The 26501-nt window shown below is 34.2% G+C and overlaps 1 protein-coding gene across 1 annotated transcript in view; it reads right to left on the reverse strand.

The window, feature by feature from the left end:
- Positions 1-26501, reverse strand: part of HCN1 (hyperpolarization activated cyclic nucleotide gated potassium channel 1) — a 417480-nt gene that overhangs the window by 354712 nt on the left and 36267 nt on the right. Inside the window, exon 2 of the mRNA XM_023216595.2 lies at positions 17307-17730. Within this exon, the coding sequence (XP_023072363.1) occupies positions 17307-17730 (424 nt within the window). The remainder of the gene's footprint in view (positions 1-17306; positions 17731-26501) is intronic.

Genomic DNA, 26501 nt, shown 5'->3' on the forward strand with positions numbered 1-26501 from the left:
ATTATTGTTTTATTATCTAGGTTGTAAACTCTTACATAAAGCTCTCAAAAAAAAAAAAAAAAAATCACTCACTTAAAAAAATCACAAAGGAAAAGATAGAACAAAAGCTGCTAAAAAGTGGGAAAAACTTTTCTAAATCTTTGTAAAAATTTGGTGAATAGAAGCATATTAATAAGTATACAATTCTGGATGAAATGCTTATTAGTAGAGAACAAAAACATTAAAATATAAATGATATTAGTATTCCAATGAAAAGGAATAGATGTTCAGATTTGATAAATAAAAGCAAGACTCAACTATATATTATCTACAAAAAGCTCACCTTAAACACACACATTGAAAATAAAATATGAGGCTGGGTACAGTGGCTCACACCTGTAATTCTAGCACCTTGGGAAGCCAAGGCGGTGGATCACCTGTCAGGATATCGACACCAGCCTGGCCAACATGGTGAAACCCTGTCTCTTCTAAAAGTACAAAAAATTAGCCGGGCATGCTGGCAGGTGCCTGTAATCCCAGCTATGAGGCTGAGGCAGGAGAATCACTTGAACCCAGCAGGAGGAGGTCACAGTGAGCTAGCTGAGATCATGCTATTGTACTCCAGCCTGGGCAGCAAGAGTGAAACTTCATCTCAAAACAAAAAACAAAAAACAAAAACAAAAAAAAAAAAAAAAAAGGAAGATAAAGAAAAAGAAAAGAAAATATTTAAAAAATATATACTATATAATTATTAAAGCACAGTGGCAGTATTAATGTCCAACAAAGTAGACACCAGAGGTAAAGATGGTCATTTTATAGCGATAAAGGAAGCAATTCACCAAGAGGACATAACAATCCTAACTATGCATGAAATTAACAGCATAGCTTCAAAGTATCTACAATAAAAACTGATAGAACTGAAAGGGGAAATGGAGACAGGCAAAATCATTGTTTAGTATGTTAATATCCTTTTCTCAAGAACTGTGATACCAACCACTCATAAAATCAGTAAGGATATGGAAGATTTGAACAACATTGTTAATTGAGTAAATTTCACCAAACTGACTACTACAGAACATTCTAATAAATAATAGTAGAAAAACACATTTTCTTGAGTGAATATAGAACATTCACTGAGACAGACCATATTCTTGGCAATGAAGTGATTCTCCATAAATTAGAGTAAGGTGTAAAACTCAAAGATAATTAAATATATGATAGTAATATAATTGACTGGTAGCCAAATAATCCTAAAGTAGTTAATTTGTAAGTACTCTCTAAGTCTGAATTGTTTAAAAAGCAAAGTCCAAACAAAAGTAACACATTATAAGTAAAATGTACATATTGTAAGTAACACTTAAGATCTGGGTTTTATTGCTTGTATTTCAAGTGTTCTCAAAATTCCAAGTCAGTAAGTTTTCCTTATGAAAGAAATACTCTGATTATGTCATATATTTATAAGACATGCTCCCTATTTGATTAGACAAAAATCTAAATCTTAAGAATTGTAATTCTCTTAAGTGTGAAAGTTAGGAAATTAAATTATGCTAATATTCATCCACAATTAATAAATTATTAAACTCACACTAAATCTAATGTTTTGAAGCCTGGAAATTGGTACTTCCATTAATGGAGTAATTTAAATTTCTATTAAGGTTGAGTTCACTTACAAAAACTAAGTAAAATAAAGATTACTTTATAATTGATACACCCAGGAGGTTGTTCTGAGGGAGTCACCCAGGGTAAGTGCCAGTTCCTGTTAATACCTAAAAGAGTTTCTATCAGCTCTCCAAGCACCTTGTGAGCTTGGGAGGGAGAGCATATGGTAGCACCATCATTGGCCCCCTAATGCTTCCACTCTTGTCCGAATTATAGCACGTGCCACTGAATAGGGACCCTACCTCAAATCTTACTTGCCTCTTTTCCAAACTGTGTGTATACTAGTTTCAGTCATATTTAAGCAGAGAGGGAGCAAGGTCTATTTAAGATTTTGAACCACAGATTATAGATTTATATCCTGGCACTATCATTTACTAGCTGTGCAATATGGGGAGGTTGTTAATCTCTCTGTGCATCGGCTTCTTTACCTTTTTATGGTGACAATGATACTACCTAATTCATAGAGTCACTATGAGGCTTAATTCATATTTTTAAGAGCTTAGAATAGCTTGTGGCTCCACAGTAAACAGTGTGTTTGCTAAAAATATCATGGTGTTGCCTAAAACCTTTCAAAGGTTTCTTATTGTCCTCAGGGAGAAAGTCTATACTCTTGAATTTGACTTTCAAAATACCAACTTATCTTTCAAACCTCATCTCTGTATACCTAAGCTATTAGGACTTAACTTTCTGGAAAACTCCCTTACATGTCTTTTTACTTAAGAAATTTACCTTGGCTAGAATGTATTTCTTTGGCTTTCTTCATAAGTCCTAGTCTTCTTATAAGTCTTAGTTCAGTTACCACTTCCTCCCTGGAGCCTTCCCTAGCCTCTAAAGCTGTGATACATCCTCAAAGAGAACGTTTTTTTGTTGTTGTTTGTTTGTTTGTTTGTTTTACTCATATGACTAGACTTTAGGCTATTTAAGAAATTATTTTGTGTGTGTTGTTGTAATCTATATGCATAGCATATGAGTTCAATATATATTTATTCAAAAAAAGAAAAAATGAATAATCAATGAATGGGTCATACAGCAGCTGTATTATAAAAACATAGATCACATTTCCTCCACTGTGACCTCATTAGCTAGCTAGATGGTTGTCTGGGACCAAAAATATCCATGAGAGAAAAACAAAGAGATAAACCTGGCTGGTGATTTTATTTTGAACAGTTACAAAGGTAATATAAGTTAGTCACAGGCCAACTTGGTGATCTGTTCAAGACATACCCTGTCTCCACCTCTCAGCTAGTCGTAAAGCTGTTAAGCAAATTGTTTCAGTTCTCTGACTCCCAGTTACTCGGTAGGATTGTTCTTCTTGACTTTCTCGCAGCTGGTTGAGGTCATGTGACATTTTGGCCAAAAAGTTATAAGAAGTGAAATATATCACTTCTGAGTGTGATTGTTTAAAACCCTACAGAGCTATCTATCTCCCTGTCAAAATGACTGGCAGTGGTCATGATGGAAGCTGCTTAGTCAGTCTACATCCAAGTATGAGATGACAAGAAGCAGGACCGCTACCCACCTATATAACCTATGATGGTTATATAGTGGGAGTGATATATTAACATTTGCTGTAAGAAGTTACTAAGATATTTTACCCTGCATGGTAACATTCTCAATACTGAAAAAAAAAAAATTGTCTTCAAGAAACTATTAACAACTCACAGACTACATACTGGAGCATGTTGATCAACATTTCTAAAAACTCTGGGAAAACACTCAAAGGAAACTCCCAAATTCTATGAAATCTTTGATTATTTTGGAGGCTCAAGTCTGTAACAATAACATTCTTTGCATGACTGAGCTATGAGGAAACTATTTTGATTGTTTATTTGGAAAAAATGAACTTTTAAAAATCATATAATTTAGGAGAATATGTTTCTAGAATAACTATTATAAAATTATAACAAATTTAAGTTGTAGTTCTTAAGCTGAAGCATTTGCTTTTCATGTCAAATAATAACTGAACAAAATAAATTATCATCCAGAGATTTATACTAGGTAGAAAGGAAAATAATTAATCTGATATGTTTGGTCTTGCAAGTTGAGTAAGATACATTGCCAATTTGGAAAAGCTCTATCTTGAATTTAGTCATCTCCTTAATTGCTTTTATTTTTTATACAAATGTTTTGGGTTTTTTTCAGTTTTGAAAGGCAGAAAATAAATAATATAGCAATTAATAAAAAGATGAAATTAATGGTTCTCCAACTAAGGGGTCAATCATAATGGTTTCCTCAACCTCAATACTCCATTCTTCAGTTCAAGGGACAATGGAATTTATAGCAGCCCAAGTCTCTGAAAAGGGCACTTCCTTGATCCTATGCTAAGGTTCCATTGTGTGTGAGTGTGTGTGTGTGTGTGTGTCTGTGTGTGTGTCTGTGTCTGTGTGTGTGTGTGTGTGTGTGTGTGTGTGTGTGTGTGTGTGCGTGCCTGTTTGGTGATAAGGAAATTATATTTGTTTTCTCTCAGTTATAAAAAAAAAATGACTAACAGATATTTTGCTGACACTCTGTCAGCAAATCTTCTGGTGGGAAATGTGACAAAAGAGGAGGATGAGGAAAAAATTCTGCTTCCATAAAGGTAAAAGTGATTTTAAAAATGCATAGTATTAGCAAGAATTGGTTTTCTTGGAACACAAAGGAATTGATTTCCTAAGAGTATGAATTACAGCTGGGATCCTTTGACCTCTCACTTCTTAGAAAATAGGTATTATTACCTAACCCGAAATTCTGGTTAATTTCACTGCCTGCTTTTTCTCCCCAAAACAAGAGTAACAACAGCAGTGACAATAAAAACACCATCAATAAACAGTTCTACTATTGAAGAGATATTTTACAACAGCTTTTGGTGGAAAGAATGCATTAGTTTTTCAAACAGAATCTATCAATACATGGATACTCTGACAATAGCCACAACAGACACAGGTGTTGGAAGTGACTCCATGCTGAAATAGATGCTGGGGGGTACAAGTAAATGAATAATATACTCATGGAAAATGTGAAGACAAGTGAAGCATTTTCAGTAAATGTTTTCAGAACTACAGGATAACTGATTTGCTGTTGGTCATGCAACTGCCTGAATGCAGCAGTTTCTTGATAATCTGTTAGTTATTTCTAACCGTTGATTTAGCAATTGTGATACATTTTCTGGTTAAGAGTCTCCTACAAGGGCATCCATACTACAAGAAAAAGAGAGAGAGAGGAACTAGGTCCACTTTTTGTTAAGTTCTCTGACTAAATACAGAGTTTATAAGACTGCCTATAAAATTAAAATACATTGTTCTTTCTTCCTAAAAACGAACAAAAAAAAACCCATTTAGGGATCTTTCAAAAGTGTGTATGATTTGAATGCAAATGAATGTCTCATATTATATTCTAGCATAAGGAAGTTATTTTGCAATCTCAAAAGAGTATTAATATTATTTTAATTTTTTTTTGTTTTCAAAACTCAAGAAATCTCACATTTTAGTAAAGCATGGTTTCTAACAGCCCTTTTTTTATTTCAACTGACTAATCAAAGGACTGTAATCATCTGGCCAAAACATCACTATTCCCCACTCCAGCTCTCTTAGAAGTCTTTCTAAATAGATTGTAGAGGTCTTTCCAGTGGAGCCAAAATGTATCTTTAGAGCCATTCTTGAAATATTATATTCAATAATTTACAATAGATGGAAATTCACACACACTTGTTATGATTATTTATTTCCTTTTCTAATTCCTCCACAAAAACACAAATTCTCTTTTAGCAGTGGTTATTATTCATCTTTATATCAGATAGCACAGCTCAGCATATGGTATGCATATGGCCAATTAATATATGATTAAATTCTATATTTGATATTACAAAGATATGAAATTTTCACATAAGGATATCTCATTTTTATTTTGTATAGCTAGTATACAATTGCATATGCAATGTTTAACTGGTTGTATAAAATCATACATCTAAGAAATGTAGTACTAAACAGAGTTCTTCAAAAATTTCAGCATGTTACCACATGTGCTCACTAAGATTTTTTCACATGAAGTCATAGGTTTATCTAATTTCAAGCCATTGAAAATTTCTGAAATATATGAAATAATGATTCAACTAAATCAGAAGAAGGGTGAAGGATTTAGTTGCTTAAGTTCCCAATAACACTTAGAAACAATAAAACAATAATATTTGACATTAGGCAAATCCGGGTAATGCGGCAGCAGGAAGACTTCAGCAAAACCGTTAATTTTTTAAAAATTTTTATTGCTTACTGGTGCCTCCTTTCTCCTCTAACAGTCATTCCAAACTCATCACATTCTGGTTGAACCTTCCGCACATATAAATGCATATTCTCTTCCTCAGGCTGTGATGCTCATATTCATGTACCTATCCTTTCTGTATAAAGAACTACTTTCAGCCCCCTGTCAACCAATAACCTGCTAACATGTTATCTAGTGATAGCTTGAAGTATATTTGACATTTTCTAGGATACTCTTGAAGATGATAAAGATCTTGAAACATAAATTAATCATTTCCAATAGTGAAATTTTAGTTATTAATATCACAATTCCCAAGAAATGTTTGAGAGCAGAAAACTGGTCACTTAGAACTTCCAGAATTCATTACTCATAACCTAGCAGTCAAGAGAGTGAATGCATGTACTACCTTGCAATCTATACATCATCTAATATTATTCTAAAGTCAGTGTTTATGTGAGCCTAAAATATTACAAATCTAGATGTTCTTCAATAACTCTTTCCCAACACATTGGTAATTACTGGTACTCCCTAGTAATTACTGCTATTACAAAGTTGTCTTGCTTCTACAACAAATATGTGTCAGGAGAAGAAAAGTAAGTGACCTTTACTAGATTAAAGATTACAGCTACATTTCTCTAAATTTCGGTCTAGATAAAAATGAGAAAATATGTTTTAATTGTACAGTATTGTTAAAACCTATGAATTTGAATGTTTGTGATTCATTGCCAGTTAACTGAAAGGAGTTGTTCTGGACATTTATCCTTCTCCTTAGTATCATCCAAAATGAATATTTTCACACAATGGAGAACCACTTCCCACACTAAGAAACTGTCACACTCACAAAGCTAGTTGATCTCCCAAGCATTACTGCTAGGTACTGTTCGGTAGTTATAGTTCTTGGATTCTAAATTTAAAAGCACATTTTACCACAATCCAGATTCTACTGTTTTAATCTCAGCTATGATGCAGAATATTGAGGAAGGAAAAAATTTCATTATTTCATAGATTCTGTGAAAGAATCAGTGAATTAACTTGACAAGCTAATTCTATCTTATGTAAATATGCTCTTAAAACTTTCAATTTCAGAGTTCACAAAGCACTTTCATGTGAATTTTCCATTTGATTATCATTCACATTTTTTAAATATGAGAAAAATGTCTGAAAATGACTTGCACAAGATACTTCTGACTCTCATTTCAGAATTCTGAATTCCCCCTGTTCTCAACTCACATCTCCACACACACACACAAAAGAGCAAATTGAAATAATAGATTATTGTAAATATTCCCACCTATAAACAATCTCAATGGGAAATCCTTTCTGATCCCACTACTCCTGACTTAGATAGGACTGTATCAAAATAGCTACCATTATCTGCAGCCCTGAGAACAGTCTCCAGAATCCTTACTCAATGTCTACTTTCACTTTAAAATGTAATAAGAAAAAGAATTTAGCTGTCTTAAAAAAAATGGTCTAAATGGCAGACTTAACTCAAAATAGCCACCAGAATTATATAACCAACCAAATGTATTTCCTTTTCACACTAAGACAAGACTCATCTGATACAAAATCTAAATTGCACAGATCAGCAAGACAGAAAGAGAAGTCAAAGCAGGTCTTTCTCAGCCATTACCTGGTGCAATTGAAGGGCTCTAATTTTATTTACTCTTGGGCTTTCATAATACAGTTATAATGCCTCATAAGTTGACTTTCTGTGACAACTGATGATATACTTGAAAAAGCATGTCTATATTTAAATCAGTCATTCTTTTGAAATAATGCAGGCATAATCTTGTTTTCCAAAGTATTTTAAATGAGTAAGAACACCTTTGACATTGAATCAGACTAAAGTGAAAGACTGGTTTATTAGAAACTGATAGTAAAAAAGCATCTATTTTCAATTTTTCATTAGATAAGTATATTTAACATTTTCATCAGAGAGTAATTTCACCTAGTTATTTGTAACAATAAAATATTATTGGATGTCACTGTACCCTTTTCCAATGTCTATCATGTATCACCACACCTTTCTTGTTTGTAGATAGGTGCACTATATACAAGACCAACTAAAATGACTCGTTCAACTAGGATAATTAAAGTAATACATGCTTATTATAAAACACTCTGGCAATTAAACCAGACTTCAAGTTTAAACCAGAAGCACATCACAAATTGTGTCTCCAACTTTCATAAACCAGTATTAGCAACTTTCACTCTAATAGCACATGAATGAGTCTAAAATAGCAGTAGCCATAATATATATGGTATCTGCATGCACAACAAAAGGAAAAACTAAGACATCTATCTGGAAACTGGATAAATGTAAGGCTAAATGTCCTTTGTCCTAAATTAACCTGATACATCTGCTGCTTCAGTTCTTCAGTTGGTATATTTTGGGGAGAAGTAATGCATAATAAGGGCCAGGCACACTGGCTCATGCTTGTAATCTAAGTGTTTTGGGAGGCTGAGGTGGGAGGATAGCTTGAGGCCAGGAGTTCCAGACCAGCCAGGGCAATATAGCAAACCCTGTCTGTACAAAATAATTTTTTTTTTTTTTTAATTAGCCAAGAGTGGTGGCATGCACCTGTAATACCAATTGTGTGGGAAGATCCCTTGAGCTTAGGAGTTCAAGGTTGCAGTGAGCTATAATGTCACCACTGCCCTTTAGCTTGGGCAAAGGAGCAAGACCCTATCTCTAAAAAAAGAGTAAGGCATAACAGTACTTATAATTCTTTCAATATTTGACAAGGTAATAAGCACAATAAAGGGATAATAATTAAACCCTTTTTGAGATTTTTATATTCTAAATTCATAGAAACATTCATAATATGACTTAAATTTCTATAAACTTTTTAGTTTCAAAGTGTATGCTCAACAATAACATCTCATTTGAACCTTAGATTCTATGAAATTGAACAAAAAATCACCATTATCCCCATACTGACAATGACGAAGTTGATTAATTTTTCTATGATTTCTCAATTCCCTTGGAATATTTCCCAGACTTTGCCACTTGGAAGGGCATATAGTTTCAAACTTAGATATGAAAGTGGCCATATTTAGTGTGCTTTTCCTAGAACCTCTCTTCTACTCGTTAGCACACACTCATATATAATATCTTTCTCTTGGTTTTGTTGTTTACACCATAAATGCTTGTAATACTGGATTCAAGAAATTGTTGTTTTATTTATTGGTTTGTTTAATTACATGTTTTATTTTCCTACTGAATTGAAATTCCTTTGAGGGAATAACTGAAATCATTTAGCAAGTATTTTAGAGCCCGATTATTTCCCCAACACTATGCTAGGAGCTGAAGATGCAGGAAAGTCGTGATACCTGCCCTTTTGGAATCTAATACATAGTTGTAAAGGCACAGATTTAGAGAGATTACAAAAGTGATGAATGTTACAAAGCAGAAGCACAAGGAGCTATTTCAGATCCATTATAGATGGAACTAATTGTATCTGAAAGATTAGTTGATTCTACCTGAAGGAAGCAATGCTTAAAAAAAAAAATGAGATGGATAATCTGAAACTGTTGAAAGGAATGAAGTTCTAGAAAACATGAACACGTATTTTCATGAACATGAAACAAAGGATTTGAAATGTAGTATTTGGCAAACTAAAGAGGTTCAACATAGTTAAAGAATAATGAAATAAAGTTTCCCAGGTTGAGAGAGTTTGTTGGCCAGAAACAAATTTCAAAGGGCCTTGAATATTGCATTGTATGTTGAGAGTAATGAAACATTACAGAAATATTTTCAGCAGGTGGGTAATAGTTACTCTTCAAAACTACCACTTTTGAGTTCCTGAGAAGGCAAGCAAGGGTCAATTTTAAAATACAGTTATGAATTGAGAATAGAAATCCAAATGACAGACAAGTTGGCTTGGACTAGGATAGTGATAAGGGGATCAAGTGAAGAAGTTACAGGATTCCAACTACACTCAGGAAGTAGTAGAATCAGTAGGACTTGCTTATTTCTTAGAAATTAAAAGAGAAGGAGAAGAACACTTTTTAGATTTCTGACTTGAGCAACAGGAAATTAGGGAAAAGGAGAAGATTTAAAGAAAAAATGAACCTACTGAGCTTGAGGAGCTCCTGAGACATCTTTGTAGGATGTCACTGAGTCATGTGGACACTGAGGCAACTAGGTATATATAATTTAGAAACTTGGATATCTATCTGATTATTATCAATATATAGCCATGGAATTATACAAAAACTTGCAAAACAAGAAAACTGATTGGGACAAGGATCAGGCATTAAGAAAGTTGAATGTTTTAATCTTAAAATGGGAAGCATGAACATTTCAAATCGGATCTTATATTCTGATATTTAACAGAGATTTCCATGTCAAAAGCACTGAGATGATACAGATCTGCCATGGGGCACTGACCAAAGAACACGCATAAAATTAAGCCTTACCTCTAACATATGTATATATACACCATGCACACCCTGTTAAAACTTTTTGTTGTCTTCGGGCCGGGCACAGAGGCTCACGCCTGCAATCCCAGCATTTGGGGAGGCCAAGGTGGGTGGATCTCCTGAAGTCAGGAGTTCAAGACCAGCCTGGCCAACATGGTGAAACCCTGTCTTTACTAAAAATACAAAAATTAGCCAGGCATGTTGGCTGCACCTGTAATCCCAGCTACTCAGGAGGCTGAGACAGGAGAATCACTTGAACTTAGGAGGCGGAGGTTGCATGAGCCTAGATGGAATCAACTACCCGCTACCCTGGGTGACACAGCAGTTGCCTTGACTTAACATTTCATTTCCACATAGAACTCATTACACTGTATGTTAAAACTTCAGCATATCTGTTAAGCTATCATATTAAAAAGTACATAATACTGAAAACAATTATCTCACAATACTAATAATTGTTTAGAGAAGAAACTTAAAACTCTGTTTAATTGGAGAAGAAAGTATAGTTAGAAATCATTTTACATAGGTGAATATCCACAGTCATCTCTTTTTTTTTTCAAGAAATGAACTAGCCAAGCAAAGAGATGATTCTAGGAGAGTGTAAATGAATAATTTCAAAGAAAACAGTTTGGCATTTTAGAAGATAGAACCTTAAAGTAACAACCAATAGAGGACACCTACTGGTCTTTAGCAGAATCAATATTTGCTTGCAGAACATATCAGGCAATTCATACACATACAATAATGTTGGTGTTAGTAGATGTGCTAATTTCAGAAAGATGTCATCATAAATATTATATTTATAAATATTACAGAAATACCCATTTAAATATTTCAGATAACTTCCATATGCTTCATTTCATTTGAACTTCACAACTGTTTGATTGTTTGTGGGCAATCAAAATCACACAAGTCACTTTATATGATTTTTCCCTAGACTACACAGAAAATAATGTCAAAGTTGAAATATACACTAATTTCTGTTATAGAATCCATTCCATACGATCATAAAAATGGAAACTTCCAATATAATTCATATTTAAAATTATAAAACACTGCAAATAGACTTCATAGAAGGCCTTGTCATATTTCATTAACTGATACAAACATTTTTCGACAGCAAGAGTACTTGGTAAAAATAAAAAGTACTGTGTTTGACACTGACTACATACAAAAAATGCAAGGAAGTGATAAAACTGTTTTCTAGCTAGTGTTGTTAGCTCTATCCACAATGGCCTCCAATCTCCTTCATTCTGTAGCATGCTAAAATGTAAATCTCCTGCCTAAAATGCATCAATGGCACCTTTTGAGTAAGTCCATCATTAGCACAAATTCTGGTCTACATCTCCAAACTCAATCTGGGAATCTGCATCTACTGCACTAGGCTGCTTATATCTCGCATCTTCTGGAATGCACTCATCTGCCTGGCCCACTTGTTCAGCCTGGTAATCTATACCCCAGATTCCAAATTCAGTTCAGTATGTTTGAAGGCCTCATCTTATGGAAAAGCAATTGTGTTGTTCACTCCCTTATTTGTGCCACTACTTCCCACACCATCTGTGATTATTTGCTCACATCTGCTTTTCTTACATTATTGGCATCAGTCTTCTATCCTTAGTTGCAGCATCTCCACATACAGATTACTCAGTAAATGCTTGGGAGTGAAGAACGGACACTCTCTTATTATTATTTAACGAATTTAGAACATGGGAGATTGCCAGTATTTAGTGGATAAGCATGCTCTGATTATTATTGTGTTTATAACGCTGCACTAATATACAAAAAGATTCAAGAGCAAAATTTGACACTGATTGTTCCCTATGATGTCTACGTCTGGCAGAAGGAAAGGAAAATATTTGTAATAAAGCATTAGTAACCAAATTATCATGAACAAATACATGTAGAGCCAGTAGAAATTTTCATTGTAAAGGTATTGACTGTCACAGTAGAGTGCATTAATGCAGAATACTTTCTGGAAATGAGTTGAAGTCTGATTTTTTTCTTTTTCTTTTTTTTGACGGAGTTTCGCTCTCGTCGCCCATACTGGACTGCAATGGCACGATCGTAGCTCACTGCAACCTCCGCCTCCTGGGTTCAAGCTGTTCTCCTGCCTCAGCCTCCCGAGAAGATGGGATTACAGGCGCCCACCACCATGCCCGGCTAATTTATATATATATATATATATATATATATATGTGTGTGTGTGTGTGTGTGTGTGTGTGTGTACATATTTTTTTTTAGTAGAGACAGGGTTTCACCATGTTGGCCAGGCTGGTCTCAAACTCCTGACCTCAGGTGATCCACTGCACCCGGCCTTAAGTCTGATTTTTAAAGGAGTGATAGAAAAAAAGAAAAAAAAAAAAAAAAAAAGGCTTTCCAAATCAGAGATGTAGCAGGAATAAAATTATAGAAGCAGAAAGAATCATTTCCTGCAAGCAGCACTGTAAAGCTGAAACACAAACAAACAGGAAAGAGTTGGGTGCAAATATGAAGTGACAATGGTAAGACCAGGGAAGAATGTGCTGGAGAGCTCTGAAGGCACTGAAAGGAAACACAGATTTGAGGTGATAAGCAATATGGAGGTTCTCTAAGTTCTAGTACAGGGCAGGTTTGGGAAAATTCTGCTGCTTGTTTATGGCAAGTCTTAGAATCCTATGTGTTTTTTAAAATATAAAAGTAGAATATGTATTGTATAATTATAGATAGGCAATTTATAGTAAGAGTTAGTTTCTACTCTACACCAATTTGAATGCTAAAATTAACCAAAGACAGAAACTGTAATCTGCATTAACTCCCTATGGAGTAAATTTCCTTATCACTGCTCTGTTGGTATACATAATTTTTATATAAAACTATCTCTAAGCCAGTATAAAAATCTAATATTGGTTTCAAGACAAGCATTGAAATGTTCAAGACACATTATTCATCTGAAATTGCTATAGATATGTAAGATCAAAACCATAGGCCTTCTTTCCTGTCCCAAAATGTATTTAATTAATTGTATTATGTCCCAGTTCTATACAAGGGAGATTGGGGAGATGGGAAATGATGAATAGAAAGTAAAATCTTATAGCTATATATTCCAAAGCCATAGTTATTATATAATGATGCATTTCCCACTTTTTAAAATTAAGAAGAATTTAGGCTTTATCTATGACATTAAGTCTTACAAAGAGATAATCATCACAGAGTAGCATTTCTATTTGCAATTAATATTTCCTAAACCTCTAAAAAATTTCGAAGGTCATCTCCTGTTGATAAAATGACTGAGATCAGCAGCTGTAAAGGAACTCTTCACCTTCACAAACTGAATAATCTCCCATTCGCTAAGCTCTTAATCTACTCTTTATCTCTTCAGTGGCTTGTGATTGTCACATATTCCATTTAATTTCCAGGGATTTCCTCACCGTATGTCTCTTTTAGGAGGATCACACGGAATTTGTTCCCCTTGTTATAGGTTATGAAATAGCAGTCTGGCTTGGATCACTGTCTTATTTATTATATTTAATAATAACAACGACAATGCTGATTCAAATAATAGCTTTTTAAACCCAAATGTAAAAATGGGAAAGATTCACCTCAGTTTTCTAGCTACTACATGAAAAGAAATGTCTGGCTTGATTTATCTAAATTGTCTCTGATTTTTACCTCACCTGGCAATATATACAAAGTTTCAGTGTAATGTCACAGAAAGCTATTTTTATATCCCAAATCTATTGATCTTATAACTGACTCATGAAAACAACTTCCCTCCTCACTTCTTAACACCATGTGTTTCATAAATTAGTTGCTCAAATCAGCTATTTCCTCCTGTATTAACCACTAATTCAGCTTTAGTATTGATAATAACATAAGCACAAAATTTTAAAGCTTCTGTATCTGATTCATAATATTTTTCTAATTTATTTGGCATCAGGGCTTCTTGTTGTTTTTCAGTTGAACTAATTCAATCCAGAAAAAAAAAAAAAAAAAAAAGTGTATCGTTGAAGATGGAAGCAGCTTCCTATAGAAGGCAGCAGCTTTCCTCAGGAATGATTCATTTAGAACAGTGGCAGCTTCCAGACTTCACACATTACTTCCCCAAATTTGCTGAATTTAGCATTAGCCAGCTTGGTACTAAAACACTCAGAACCAAAGACATGTGGGTGAACTCACATCTTCCTCTGAATTCTTATTGCAAAAGCTCACAGAGCTACTTTTTCTGATTTATTTGTTGTATGTCTACTTGTAAACACATCCTGGTGGCATTTACAAAAATCAGGTAGAGAGATTTCCAGTTTTGGAATCATTCAAATTTCTTGGTGATTATGGTTAGAAACATGTAGGTGATGGAAAGATGAATTTGTATTACATTCTGGATTATGACTCTGTTTCTTCCCTGTTGAACAGGATTACTAACGGGCATTAAATACCCAAGATAATATTGTATGGGGTATCATATAATCAAGAAAACATTCTTCACCTAAATGGACTTATGGTTAATTTATTACCAAGCTCATTTATTTATAAGAAACATGTTGCCAACTCACACCTCTAGCCTGAATGTGCTTGGTTACCAAATGTCTGTAAGTGCATGCTAAATTGCATTTTACAATAATGATAGCAGTGAGCTGGTGTTCCTAAATTTTATTACGACATCTTTAAAATACATCATGTTACACAGATCTAGGTGCCTGTGATTACTGCCAGAAGCCAAAGGACACTGGTGGTAAGGAGTATACTCTTCCATGACCACATGACCTGCCATTTTATGTGATAGGATGCCATCTGTTCATCCTGCTGCCATTCTCTAGTAACTGGGCTAAAACCACAAGATATTAAAAATAGTCACATTGCTACTGTATTTTTAATTGACTGGATATTTATATCAGTGACTTTCCTCTCACAGGATATTTGTTAAAATATTTTTCTGTGGCCTTGTTTCAAGAGGTACTATTCAATCAACTCTGTTGCATTGCATGGCCCACAGTCTTACTTTAGAAAAGTTCCCTATAATTTCTTAGACAGTCTATAAAATGGTAGAATATTAAGATATTTGTAACTAAAGCAGTATATGTCATAGTAAGAACCTATATAGTTTTGCAGTTAAGAGCACTGGCTCGTAAGACTGATTGCCAAGTTTGGAATCCCAGCTCCACTTCTTACTAGTTCTATGAATCTGGACAAGTTACCTTATTGTATTTCATTGTTCTCATCTGTAAAATGATGACAATAATTATATTTACATCATTGTGTTGTTAGGAAGATTCAGTGAGCTAATATATGTAAAGAATCAAACATACTAGTTGACATGTAATAAGCCTTCAATAAATATTGCAATTATTAGCAAGAATCATCTTGGTTTGGTATTAATCTCAAATTAGCATAAAAAAGCTTTGAGAACTGAACATTTCTTCCATTTTAGATGGAATGTACTATGTAGAGAAAAATTACAAGATGAATCTGATTTCTCAAATGTGCTTCATTTGATTTTAAATATATCCCATATCTATATTTTAAGAATGATCCATTTTTATGCCTTATCAGTGTGTTATGCAGTGTTTTATTATTGCATGTCATTTCCTGAAATCCTGTGAACCAAAATGTAACTATCAAGCACATACAAAAACACTGCTACCGCCTCACAGAAATCAAACAGAACTTCCATTTTATGACATATTTAAAAGCATAATTTATCTTGAAAATGCTAAAAAGTATTTCTGTAAAGGACGAAGCAATAATCTATAGCCAGTATATGACTTCATATGACTCTCATTAATGTTGGTTTAGGTATTTTACAAGTCTTTTGGACTCACGTTTATGAAGACAATAAAATTCAGGTTATAATTAATAGAAAAAGACTTAGGAAGAAAAGGAAGTCAAAATGGTTAATATGCATACTTTGAAGACAGGGATATAAACTCCTTTCCTTGATGATGGTTTAAGTCAGATCTTTGGTAACTCCAGTTGGCTGAGTCCTCTCAGGTCTCACCCACTATCTAACAACAAAATATGCCCTATTCAGCAAAATATGGGCCATGATTGGTTAGATTCACATCATTTATTCACTACACTCTTTGTGTTTTCTATGTACTAATGTCCCTCTTGAATATGTTCTTTTTTAGTATTATGAAATGAACTAATAGGGAGAAATCATAATAAGTTACTATAGTCAAGGCATAACAATGAGCAAAATTAATACGCTAAAATCAAAGCCTTTATATATACAACTTGGAAATAAAGAAACAATCTCTTTTACCCAAGCATGAATTCAATGAAACTTCAATATTAGAGGAGACAAAAACCACACTATCTCATAGAGCTAATGATATGCCAGATTAGCAATCAGACCCTACACATCTTTATCAAAGACGGTACCAGGCCGGGCGCGGTGGCTCACACCTGTAATCCCAGCACTTTGGGAGGCCGAGGCGGGCGGATCACGAGGTCAGCAGATCGAGACCATCCTGGCAAACACGGTGAAACCCCGTCTCTACTAAAAATACAAAAAAAAAATTGGCCGGGTGTGGTGGCGAGCGCCTGTAGTCCCAGCTTCTCTGGAGGCTGAGGCAGGAGAATGGTGTGAACCCCGGAGGTGGCGGAGCTTGCAATGAGCCGAGATCACGCCACTGCACTCCAGCCTGGGCTACAGAGCGAGACTCTGTTTCAAAAAAAAAAAAAAAAAAAGACGGTACTTGATGGATTTATATTAGGTTTAAAAAAAAAACAAGGTGGGAGAGGGGTTGTATTGATTAGGATAATAATTGTTGATTAAAGTGTATTTATTTTAAAATATAATAAGTTGGCATAAAATGATCGCTATTTTTTTCAGTTCATTCAAATTCATTATTTGATCATGTATTTTAGGAATACAATATATCACTTATGCATGGAAAAGAGGAGTCAAATACATTTTTCTACTTGAATTTCATAAAACTCATTACGCATAGCACAGTTGTTCATTGTAAAACAGCCATAATTAACAATTTCCTGATATAGATTTTAAAAAAGAAAAAGAAGCATCTTACCTCTTCCCATTGATGTATGTATCTAATTAACCTTGAAAGTCGTAATAAACGCAAGAGACTGAGAATTTTTGTAAACCTCACAATGCGAAGTGCCCTGGCTGTCTTGTAAACTTCTGAATCCATTCCTTTTTCTACAATAAGAAAGATATAATCCACTGGGATGGATGAGATGAAGTCAACCACAAACCAGCTTTTTAAATAATTCATCTTGATCACTTTGGGGTCCAGGATGATTTCAGAACTGTCTTCGTTGACAGTTCCAGTCCTAAAATTCATGATCAGGTCCAGTAGGAAAACTGTATCTGATGCCACATTGAAAATAATCCATGGTGTTGTTGTTTGCTCTGTAAAGAATGTGATTCCAACTGGTATGATGACTAGATTTCCAACCATCATTATAAGCATTATTAAATCCCAATAAAACCTACAACAAATAAAAAAATCAGATTTTAAGATGTAGAAAATAACGAGCCTATCCCCCCATGAAAAATTATTGCTGGCATACAGTGAGATCAACAAGCAAAAGAACAAAGAAATGCTTTTATTTTTTTAAAAAAAGTAATCCCTTAAATGGCTATATGTTTAAATCTAAGTAAAATTAATATATTCTTAAACCAAGACATTATGATTATGAAATTCTAAAAATTATGTGATAGCAAGCATTATACAAATAAAATCAAGGACATATTTATTTAGTAAAAAGGCAAAAAAGCAACCTGCCTTATAATTAATACAAAATATAGACAGAAACTAGAAAGAAGTATAAGATTAGAAGATATGTAAGAAAGCCTTTGGGAAGGCTCTTTGAAGATGTTTTGAATTATTTTAGATGGTCAATTTACCAATCATAGATTAGAAAAAAAAAAATAAATAGGATACTCTAACAATTTTAATACTGCAAATTTATCTCAAGGAATACAGATTAGGTTTGCCATGGAATCTAGAATACCCTGGAGTTTTGCAGTACTCCAAATATTTTATGCTTTATTCTTCTTTTGCTTGAAATAAGAAAATTAATTTTGGTCTGATGCTAAGAACCGAACAGGTTCTACTCCATATTTGAAACTAGAATCTACATAAAATTTGCGTTTTTATTACTACTTTATTGAACAATTACTTTAAATATATTGTCACTACTTTTCCAAAAAAAAATCTTTTTTTATTTGTTTGTTTTTGAGACACAGTTTCACTCCTATTGCCCAGGCTGGAGTGCAATGGCACGATATCAGCTCACTCAAACCTCCGTCTCTCGAGTTCAAGTGATTCTCCTTCTCCCGCTTCAGCCTCCCGAGTAGCTGGCATTACAGGCATGCTACCATGCCCAGCTAAAAAAAATCTTTAACATTTCTAATTTAATTCTGAACATGCCTATGACTACTAGGTACCTTTTGAAATGTTCTTTTGAGATAAGAATATTAAAATTGAGAGAAAACCAGGAACTTCATTCCTGGTTTACATAGCTCAACTAAATTCATTCGGCATAACTATAGTGTTATTTTTATAAGAGTTTTTTCAGTCTGTTAACACTCCTATTAATCAAATATTTATAGTTGTTACAGTGTATACTTGTAAAAATGAAAAAAAAAAAAAACTAACACAACTGTATAATCATTAAATGTCTCCAGAAACATGAGTTACTTTTTCCTAGTCATACGTATATTATTGGAGCAGTTTTGTGTAAACGGTATAAACTTCCATGATAAAAAATGTCTGTTCACCAAGATACTTTTGTTTTACATGAATATTCCTACTTAGACTATTTGAGTTACATTTTGGTGAGGTATACATGTGTATAAACCTTTCAAAGTTACTATCATCTATAATTATGAATGACTCCTGAAATAAAAGTTGTAGTTGAAGAAAAAACTATAATAGGCCCTATCTCCCCTGTCTCCAGCCTCAGGATGTTGTAAAGGATAAGCGTTTGTCATTTTGAAGATTTCACCAGTATTTCTGCCAAAACTTGCCTATAATTTTTGAAACAAGTATACAAATACCCATGTCAGTCATACAACATGCACTGGCAGTTTAAACAAAATGGTTTTGTATCTTCTTCTCACAATGGAAATGCAAAATGTACCATTCAACACAATAAGGACAGAGGAGAGATGCAGAGGAGGAGCAATCTTGTAAAAGCTATTTCACAAAGAAATGGCATCACTAAACTCTAAAATGAAACTGTGTGTATCCTGAGGATTTTTCACTTCTGGGCACTCCTATCAAGTCCCTTCTGTAAGTTTCTCTCTCTGCCCTCCCCTTCAAGGCCGTTGTTCCCCTGGGTGTCACACATAGCCCTTTTATCTTCTATTCTACACATTGCCCTTAAGAAATATTATACACCCATCCATGCCTTTAATAATTAATTTGTAACTGATGACCCCAAAAGCTTTACCATCAGTCCATTCCTATCTTCTAAGCCTCCTAATCCTCATAATCAGCAGCCTGTTAAATCTCTTTCCTGGCATATCTCACACTCATCTCAAACAGCATGCCTAAGCTCAAACTCAGAATCTCCTCTCCCACATATATTCCTCATATATACCCTATCTCAGGGAATGGAACAACTATATATGTGATTTGCAAGCCAGAAACCATGGAGCCATCCTAAATAACTCCTGGCCCTAAATCTACTCACACCCATATCCAATCAATCACCAAGGCTGTTTAGTTCTCACACCTAAATGTATGTTGCATTCATCCATTTGCACTTTACTATTCCCAGTGGAGCTGTTGTCATTCAGAAAGTCTTACCAGCTATTTTATTTAGAGACAAGTCAATTAAATTCTTTTATTTTACATTTTCTAATCTGTTCAATGAAGATTATGATAGAACCAAATATACAGGGTTTTACAGATTAAATGAAACGATATATGCTAATCCCAGAGCCTGGCATATAATTGTGGCAAACAACGCCAGTGACCTAGTCAGTACCCATTTACCCTTCCTCACTTACCATAAAAAATTCAATTTTGTGGGAAGCACCCAATAATCTAATGAAAAATACTCATTTCTACAGATATCTTTGCATTTCTGTGGTTAAGATAGAAGCCTTTTTTTTGAAGGAAAACTAATATCTCATCCTTCAGAGCAATGGAGATGAAAAGAAAGCACCATTCATTCTTCATTACAGTAATAATGCTTACCACACTATAGCTTTTTGCTAGCAACACTTAATATAGTCTGAAGCCATTAGATACCTCAATACCAGTAGGTTAAACCGTATAATATCCTTTTAAAGTAACATTGACTCTATTTTGCAGACAAAACCACAGGTGCTTTTATATGCTTACATAATATTGTCTTTAGTTAGCATGGATTCATTCCTTAGGTAACAAAAAAAAAAAAAAAATACAATCACCACCTATTCTAGAGGTGCAATACACCTTCTTAAAAAAAAAAAAAAAATGGGTTCTTAAAAATTGACCTCATGAAAATCTCTTATCTAATTGCCTATGAGTCTTTCTTTCTAGCTTTTTACTCTCAAAATTTGTCTTAGATACTTAAGCTCCTTCTTTTCCTTAACTCTCAGTTTCTATGTATTGCACATTTTATTACCATATCATCTTTCCTATCCCCTCCTTCCATTCCCATTATTTCTCAGGTCTGGGCAGAGCCACCTTTCACTTAAAATTCCTCATGACTCTCCCGTCTATTCTTTCTAATCAAGTCTCACCACTCCGGAAGCAACTTACCTAACAATCAATTTGCTAGGTCAACAACCAGCAATGACTCTCTCAATTAAATGAAAACAACTTAGTCTGTTTGTCAAGGCACTCTGTGATATTGCCTCCTCCTGCCTTTCCAGCCCCCTCTTTTAACAATTGAGGACAAACATCCCATATCTCAGGCAAGAGGTCACTTGCTCATGCTTTGCCCTCATGCCCACCTGGGTACACATACAAGAGATATGATTACTTCCATCCCAGCTATCTTTCTACCTAACAGCATTCTACTTCTCCCTCAAATCCCATTCTGGCAATGAGTTTCTTAGATTTTGTGTGTGTGTGTGTGTGTGTGTGTGTTTTTTTTTTTTTTTTTATTATTATTTTTGTTTTAGTAGACTTTATTTTCAGAATAGTTTTAGGTTCATGGAAAACTTGAGCTGAGTGTACAGAGATTTCTCATATAGCCCCTGCCCCTAGACATGTATAGCCCCTCCCCATTATCAACATCCCTCACCATAAAAAAAATTGTTCCAAATGGTGAAACTACACTGATACCTCGTTATCACCCAGAGCCCACAGTTTACGTTAATTGGTGTACATTCTATGGTTTGGGCAAACACATAGTGACATGTATATATATGAGTAGTTTCACTGCCCTAAAAATCACATGTGCTTTTCTTTTTTTTTTTTTTTTTTTTTTTTGAGACGGAGTCTCGCTCTGTCACCCAGGCTGGAGTGCAGTGGCGTGATCTCGGCTCACTACAAGCTCCGCCTCCCGGGTTCAGGCCATTCTCCTGCCTCAGCCTCCCAAGTAGCTGGGACTACAGGCGCCCGCCATCTCGCCCGGCTAGTTTTTTATATTTTTAGTAGAGACGGGGTTTCACCGTGTAGACCAGGATGGTCTCGATCTCCTGACCTCGTGATCCACCCGTCTCGGCCTCCCAAAGTGCTGGGATTACAGGCTTGAGCCACCGCGCCCGGCCCATACGTGCTTTTCTTATTCATCCTTCCTTCCCCTCATTTGTTAGTTTGTTTTTTGTTTTTTGTTTTTTTGTTTTTTACAACCTCCAGAGCGGCATATATTCTCAACATGCTTCCTAATTTATTTTTTAATTGTATGTGTTTCTTCCATCATTACTGATTTAAGTTATTTAAAATTCAAAATTGTTTATTATCTTCTATTTATTTTCTGCTATAAGACAGATAGCATCTAAGACAGCAAATCAATAATATTTATTAATTGGATTTTTAATGAAACCATACACTTTAATGGGGGATATTTAAAGAAAACCTTTTATAATAAGCCAAAGAGCCATTAACAAAGTAAAGAATGATTTCTTAATTTGTTCTGCATATAGATCTGGATTTTACTTACTGAAGATTTTCATTTTTACAACAGAATACATTAAAATAAATAAAATAGGAAACAAAAAGGTTACAAATATGCTAAAAAAAAAAAAAAAGAGTTGTGTATTTGAGACGATTTTACATATCATATAATCTGTCTACTTGTGTTCATCCTGTCCCAGATATTTGTAAAAGAACTTGGTTGGACTTTGAGGGCAGACCAGAGTTAAAATCCTAGCTTCACGAACTGGATGATTTGGAGCAAGATATTTAGCTACCATAAACTTCCATTTTTTCTACTACCCTTAGAGTTACTCTGTGTGAGGACTACATGCAATAGTGTATGCAAAGTGTAGCATATAGAACCTGTATGAAGAGAAGCCACGACCCAAAAATGATAGCTTCAGAATTCTATCTTACACTGGAATCTCTGTGGTATCCTGAATAAAGTGCCAGTTCTCGGCAAAGCCTGACATTAACGATAGGACTCTTCACTTATTTCTCCTTCCTTATAATAAATCCCCATCAACTGAAGGGGGTGGAGAAAGAAACTGTTATGTAGAAACTTCCTTTCTCTGAAATACCAGCAAAGCAGAGAGGACACTCACTGGAAAACTAATGATAAGTACAGCAAAGTCATAATCTAGGTAACTATTTTACCTTTTTTACTGGAAATATACAAAATAGGCTAAATAAAATAATATATTATCACTAATAAGTACAATATTAATTACTAATAAAATAATTATCATAGGCCACTTATTTTTTATGTAGAGTGATACACTCCCTACAGATTTTTAGAACAGAGAAAGTGGCATTGTAAAGATTAGTCCATGATATTAAATCAAGAAGAATTTCAAATTCAGTCATACATTTTTTTCTCTACCCACATGAAACCCTCTAAGGCTTGTGGTAAGGAGAACTCCTCCTTTTTCCTAACAAGAACTTCCCACTCTTCTTAAGGTTCCCCAGCCCCAGTTGCTTACGTTACCTGCTCTACTTGAAACAGCCTGATGTCAGACATTTCTAACCTTAAGTTTTAATGAGATTTAAATAATTGCCATACTTTACTACTACTAAAGGTGCTTGTATTTACAATATTCTCTCTAAATATTGAATGAAAAATTCTTTTCTCCCCTCTGTGAAGAAATAAATATTTGTCAGTAAGCAGAATCGAATAAAAAGATTTCCAGTTAACTTCCTGACATGGTACCAGATTTACAGATGCTCCTATTTTATCTACATTCGAAGTCAAATGATGTCATAAACCTGTCCCATCAACTCACACTTTAGATTCACTTCTAAAAGAAAGAAATAGAATTCCCAAAAGATAAACACTTTTGATAGCTTCTCATGAAATATAGCACTTCTTTGGCTGATACACAGCCATAGTGTGCTGTTTCTGTGAACTGTCATGGGTTTGAAAATTAGTGGTACTCTGGGAGATTAATAAACATCATTAGCTGCAGTAAAACAGTTTGGACCATTGTATTTAGAAGAATGGCCTCTTGATGTCAATTATTTTATAAATATGAAACATGAATTGAGCACATGTTTGTAACAACTTATTTATCAATCTGCATAAATAAATAAGCAAATAAATACCCAGCTGGATTTAATTTTTATAACAACAATAGTCCTCAAAATCATGTCCCAAATTTTATTTAAAACTGATTCAATGTTTAAAATCTAATAGCCTGATGATTGGGTACACACGTTTTGAAAACTAGCATAAAGTACCTTCTCTTAAATGCTAGGTCCTCTTCCCAGTCCTCTTAATACTAAGATTCACACTGGGATAGATATTTTGTAAAAGATAGATATTTAGAAACTTTGCAAAAAAGTTTCATTGGCCAGGTCTGCTACTTGGTCTAATGCCTTGACGTCTCACAAGGACAGATTTATTATCCATGGAGGGAGGGAAGGAAATATATTTTAAAAATACAGACAACTCAAACATAGGCAATTTGGAGTAGAAATATGCTAACTTTCTTAACATAGTAAACCCTTGCAAAATGATCCTATTTGAGGGAAAGCTTAGCCTAAGTTATGAATAAAAAAAAGTTAGACTATATTTAAAAGCATTTAGATGCCTTCCAATAAACTAGCAATTTATCCAATGAGAACATGAGATGTGTGGGTGATGCATTGTTTTAGTTACTCATGAAAATGGTTTACCAAATTAAGCTAATGAAATAGAAATTTAAACCTATGAAAGTATTAAGTTGTGTACCAATCCAAGCAAAAGTAAACATGTTTTGTCTATTTCCCCCTTCTCCTGAAACTGTATTTTTTATTGTGTGTTAACCTTTTGTCAATATTAAAAATCTTATATTGCTTCACATACTCTTCTTTGTGGAATTTTACAACTATAGCTGCTCACCTCTCCTACTTGAAACTCTCTCAAATCTTTGATTTCTATGATTCTACATTATAATAATTCCTCACTTATATTTCTGTATTAGCATAAACTCATTTTTCTCAATTCTTATCTGACTCCTACACATTAACAATGCAGGCATTCTACATGACTCAATTCTACCTAACTTCTTCCTTCTATTCACTCTCTCCTTCATGCTCACCAACTTGCACAGGTTTAACTAATATGTTAATATAAATGGTTCTCAAATCGATTGCTGGCTTTAACCTCTATGATGAAGTTAGGCATTGTATAGTTAGTGGCTTCCAAATTTCCCGATAGGACAGTCATCTCACTAGACTTAAATCTAGACTAATTAATCTTCTAGTCTCAAAATAATTCACCTGATATTTTTATTTCTGTTCATTATAGTATAGCTTTTTTTTCTTTTATCCATCCACTATGCATAAAACTTCAGAATTGTCCCTGACTCCTCTCTCTGCCCAGCTCTGGCATTTGATTACCTGCCCAGCTCTATATCTCCCCTAATACAAGTTTTCAAATTCAGCTTTTCATTTTGTTCCATTGTCATCATCCTGGATGAAGTTCTTATATCATTATGTTTTGTAATTTTCCTGTTTCTATCTGCCCTAGTAAATTGCCTCCTATTTATATCCACTAGAATTTCCTATTGCTTACAAAATGAAATGTAACCATTAAAATCCTCTTAAGTATGTCCCAATTCGGTGACTTGAATTTTTTCACATACGCAGTCCCAAGCTAAATTAAAAAGACTCATTTTCAGAGTCATCATCTTTGCCATCCCCCACCCCAAAATGACAACTGGGATTTCCTTTTCCTAAACCCAAACTCAACCTCTACATTGCCTGATATTACTTCAACAGTCGAATAAATTCCAGTTCCTTCACAGAACTCCCTTTCACCTGATCTCCATCCCAGTTGGAGTTGATCTCCTCTTGTCCCAAATGCCTATCCTAATTTCTCTACATGATTTTCAGCATCTGAGCACATCTACTACTGAACAGTGAATACTCTGCCATAATATGATGTCAACAATAATTTGATAAAGACTGCTTAATAAACAGTCTCCAAAAATACTGCTTTAGCCCTTATCTCTAGCCAAGTTAAATGCCAATCATCTTTAAATTGCCTAGCAAATGGTATACATACTGCTGATTTCCCAATGATCAAATTCCAAATTAGTATCTGTGTTAATGTGGGTTTATTATAGCATTACACAATTCCAGTTAAAAATAAATATGATCATTTGTTCTTCTGGATGATTTCAAAATTAATCAGGTACAAGCCTTTATTTCTCCTCAAATGGTAGAATTATGATGCATGTTTTTAAACTGTTTTAATCTTCTTGTTTTAGACAACAGGAACAAAGATATCATTCAAGAGGACTTACATTGTTTCACTCAAAATCATTTCAAATGAAGGCCACAAGTTTCACTTTGCAGAATCCAAACATCTGTTCCCCCCTAAATATAACCCATGAATTATATTTCTGTAAGTCTATATCTTTTATTAAAGGATACAGACTGGAACAGAACTCCCTGGGTATTAAGAACATCTATCCTGCAGCATTCTGTCTTTATAATGTCATGTAGATTTTCCATTTAAAAAATCCTTAATTTAAATTATTTAGAAATAATGTGTAAAATAGCTCCCAGTGTTTAAATTTAGACCTCTTCAAGAAGTTTAATCTAAAACTACTCCTTAACTTTTAAGTATTTTCATTTGGTGAACAATTGAGTGGTTTTTAAATTTCATTTCCTGCTTCTAAGTCTTAACAATTT

Source organism: Piliocolobus tephrosceles, chromosome 4 (genome assembly GCF_002776525.5).
Source record: "Piliocolobus tephrosceles isolate RC106 chromosome 4, ASM277652v3, whole genome shotgun sequence".
Classification (NCBI taxonomy): Eukaryota; Metazoa; Chordata; class Mammalia; order Primates; family Cercopithecidae; genus Piliocolobus; species Piliocolobus tephrosceles.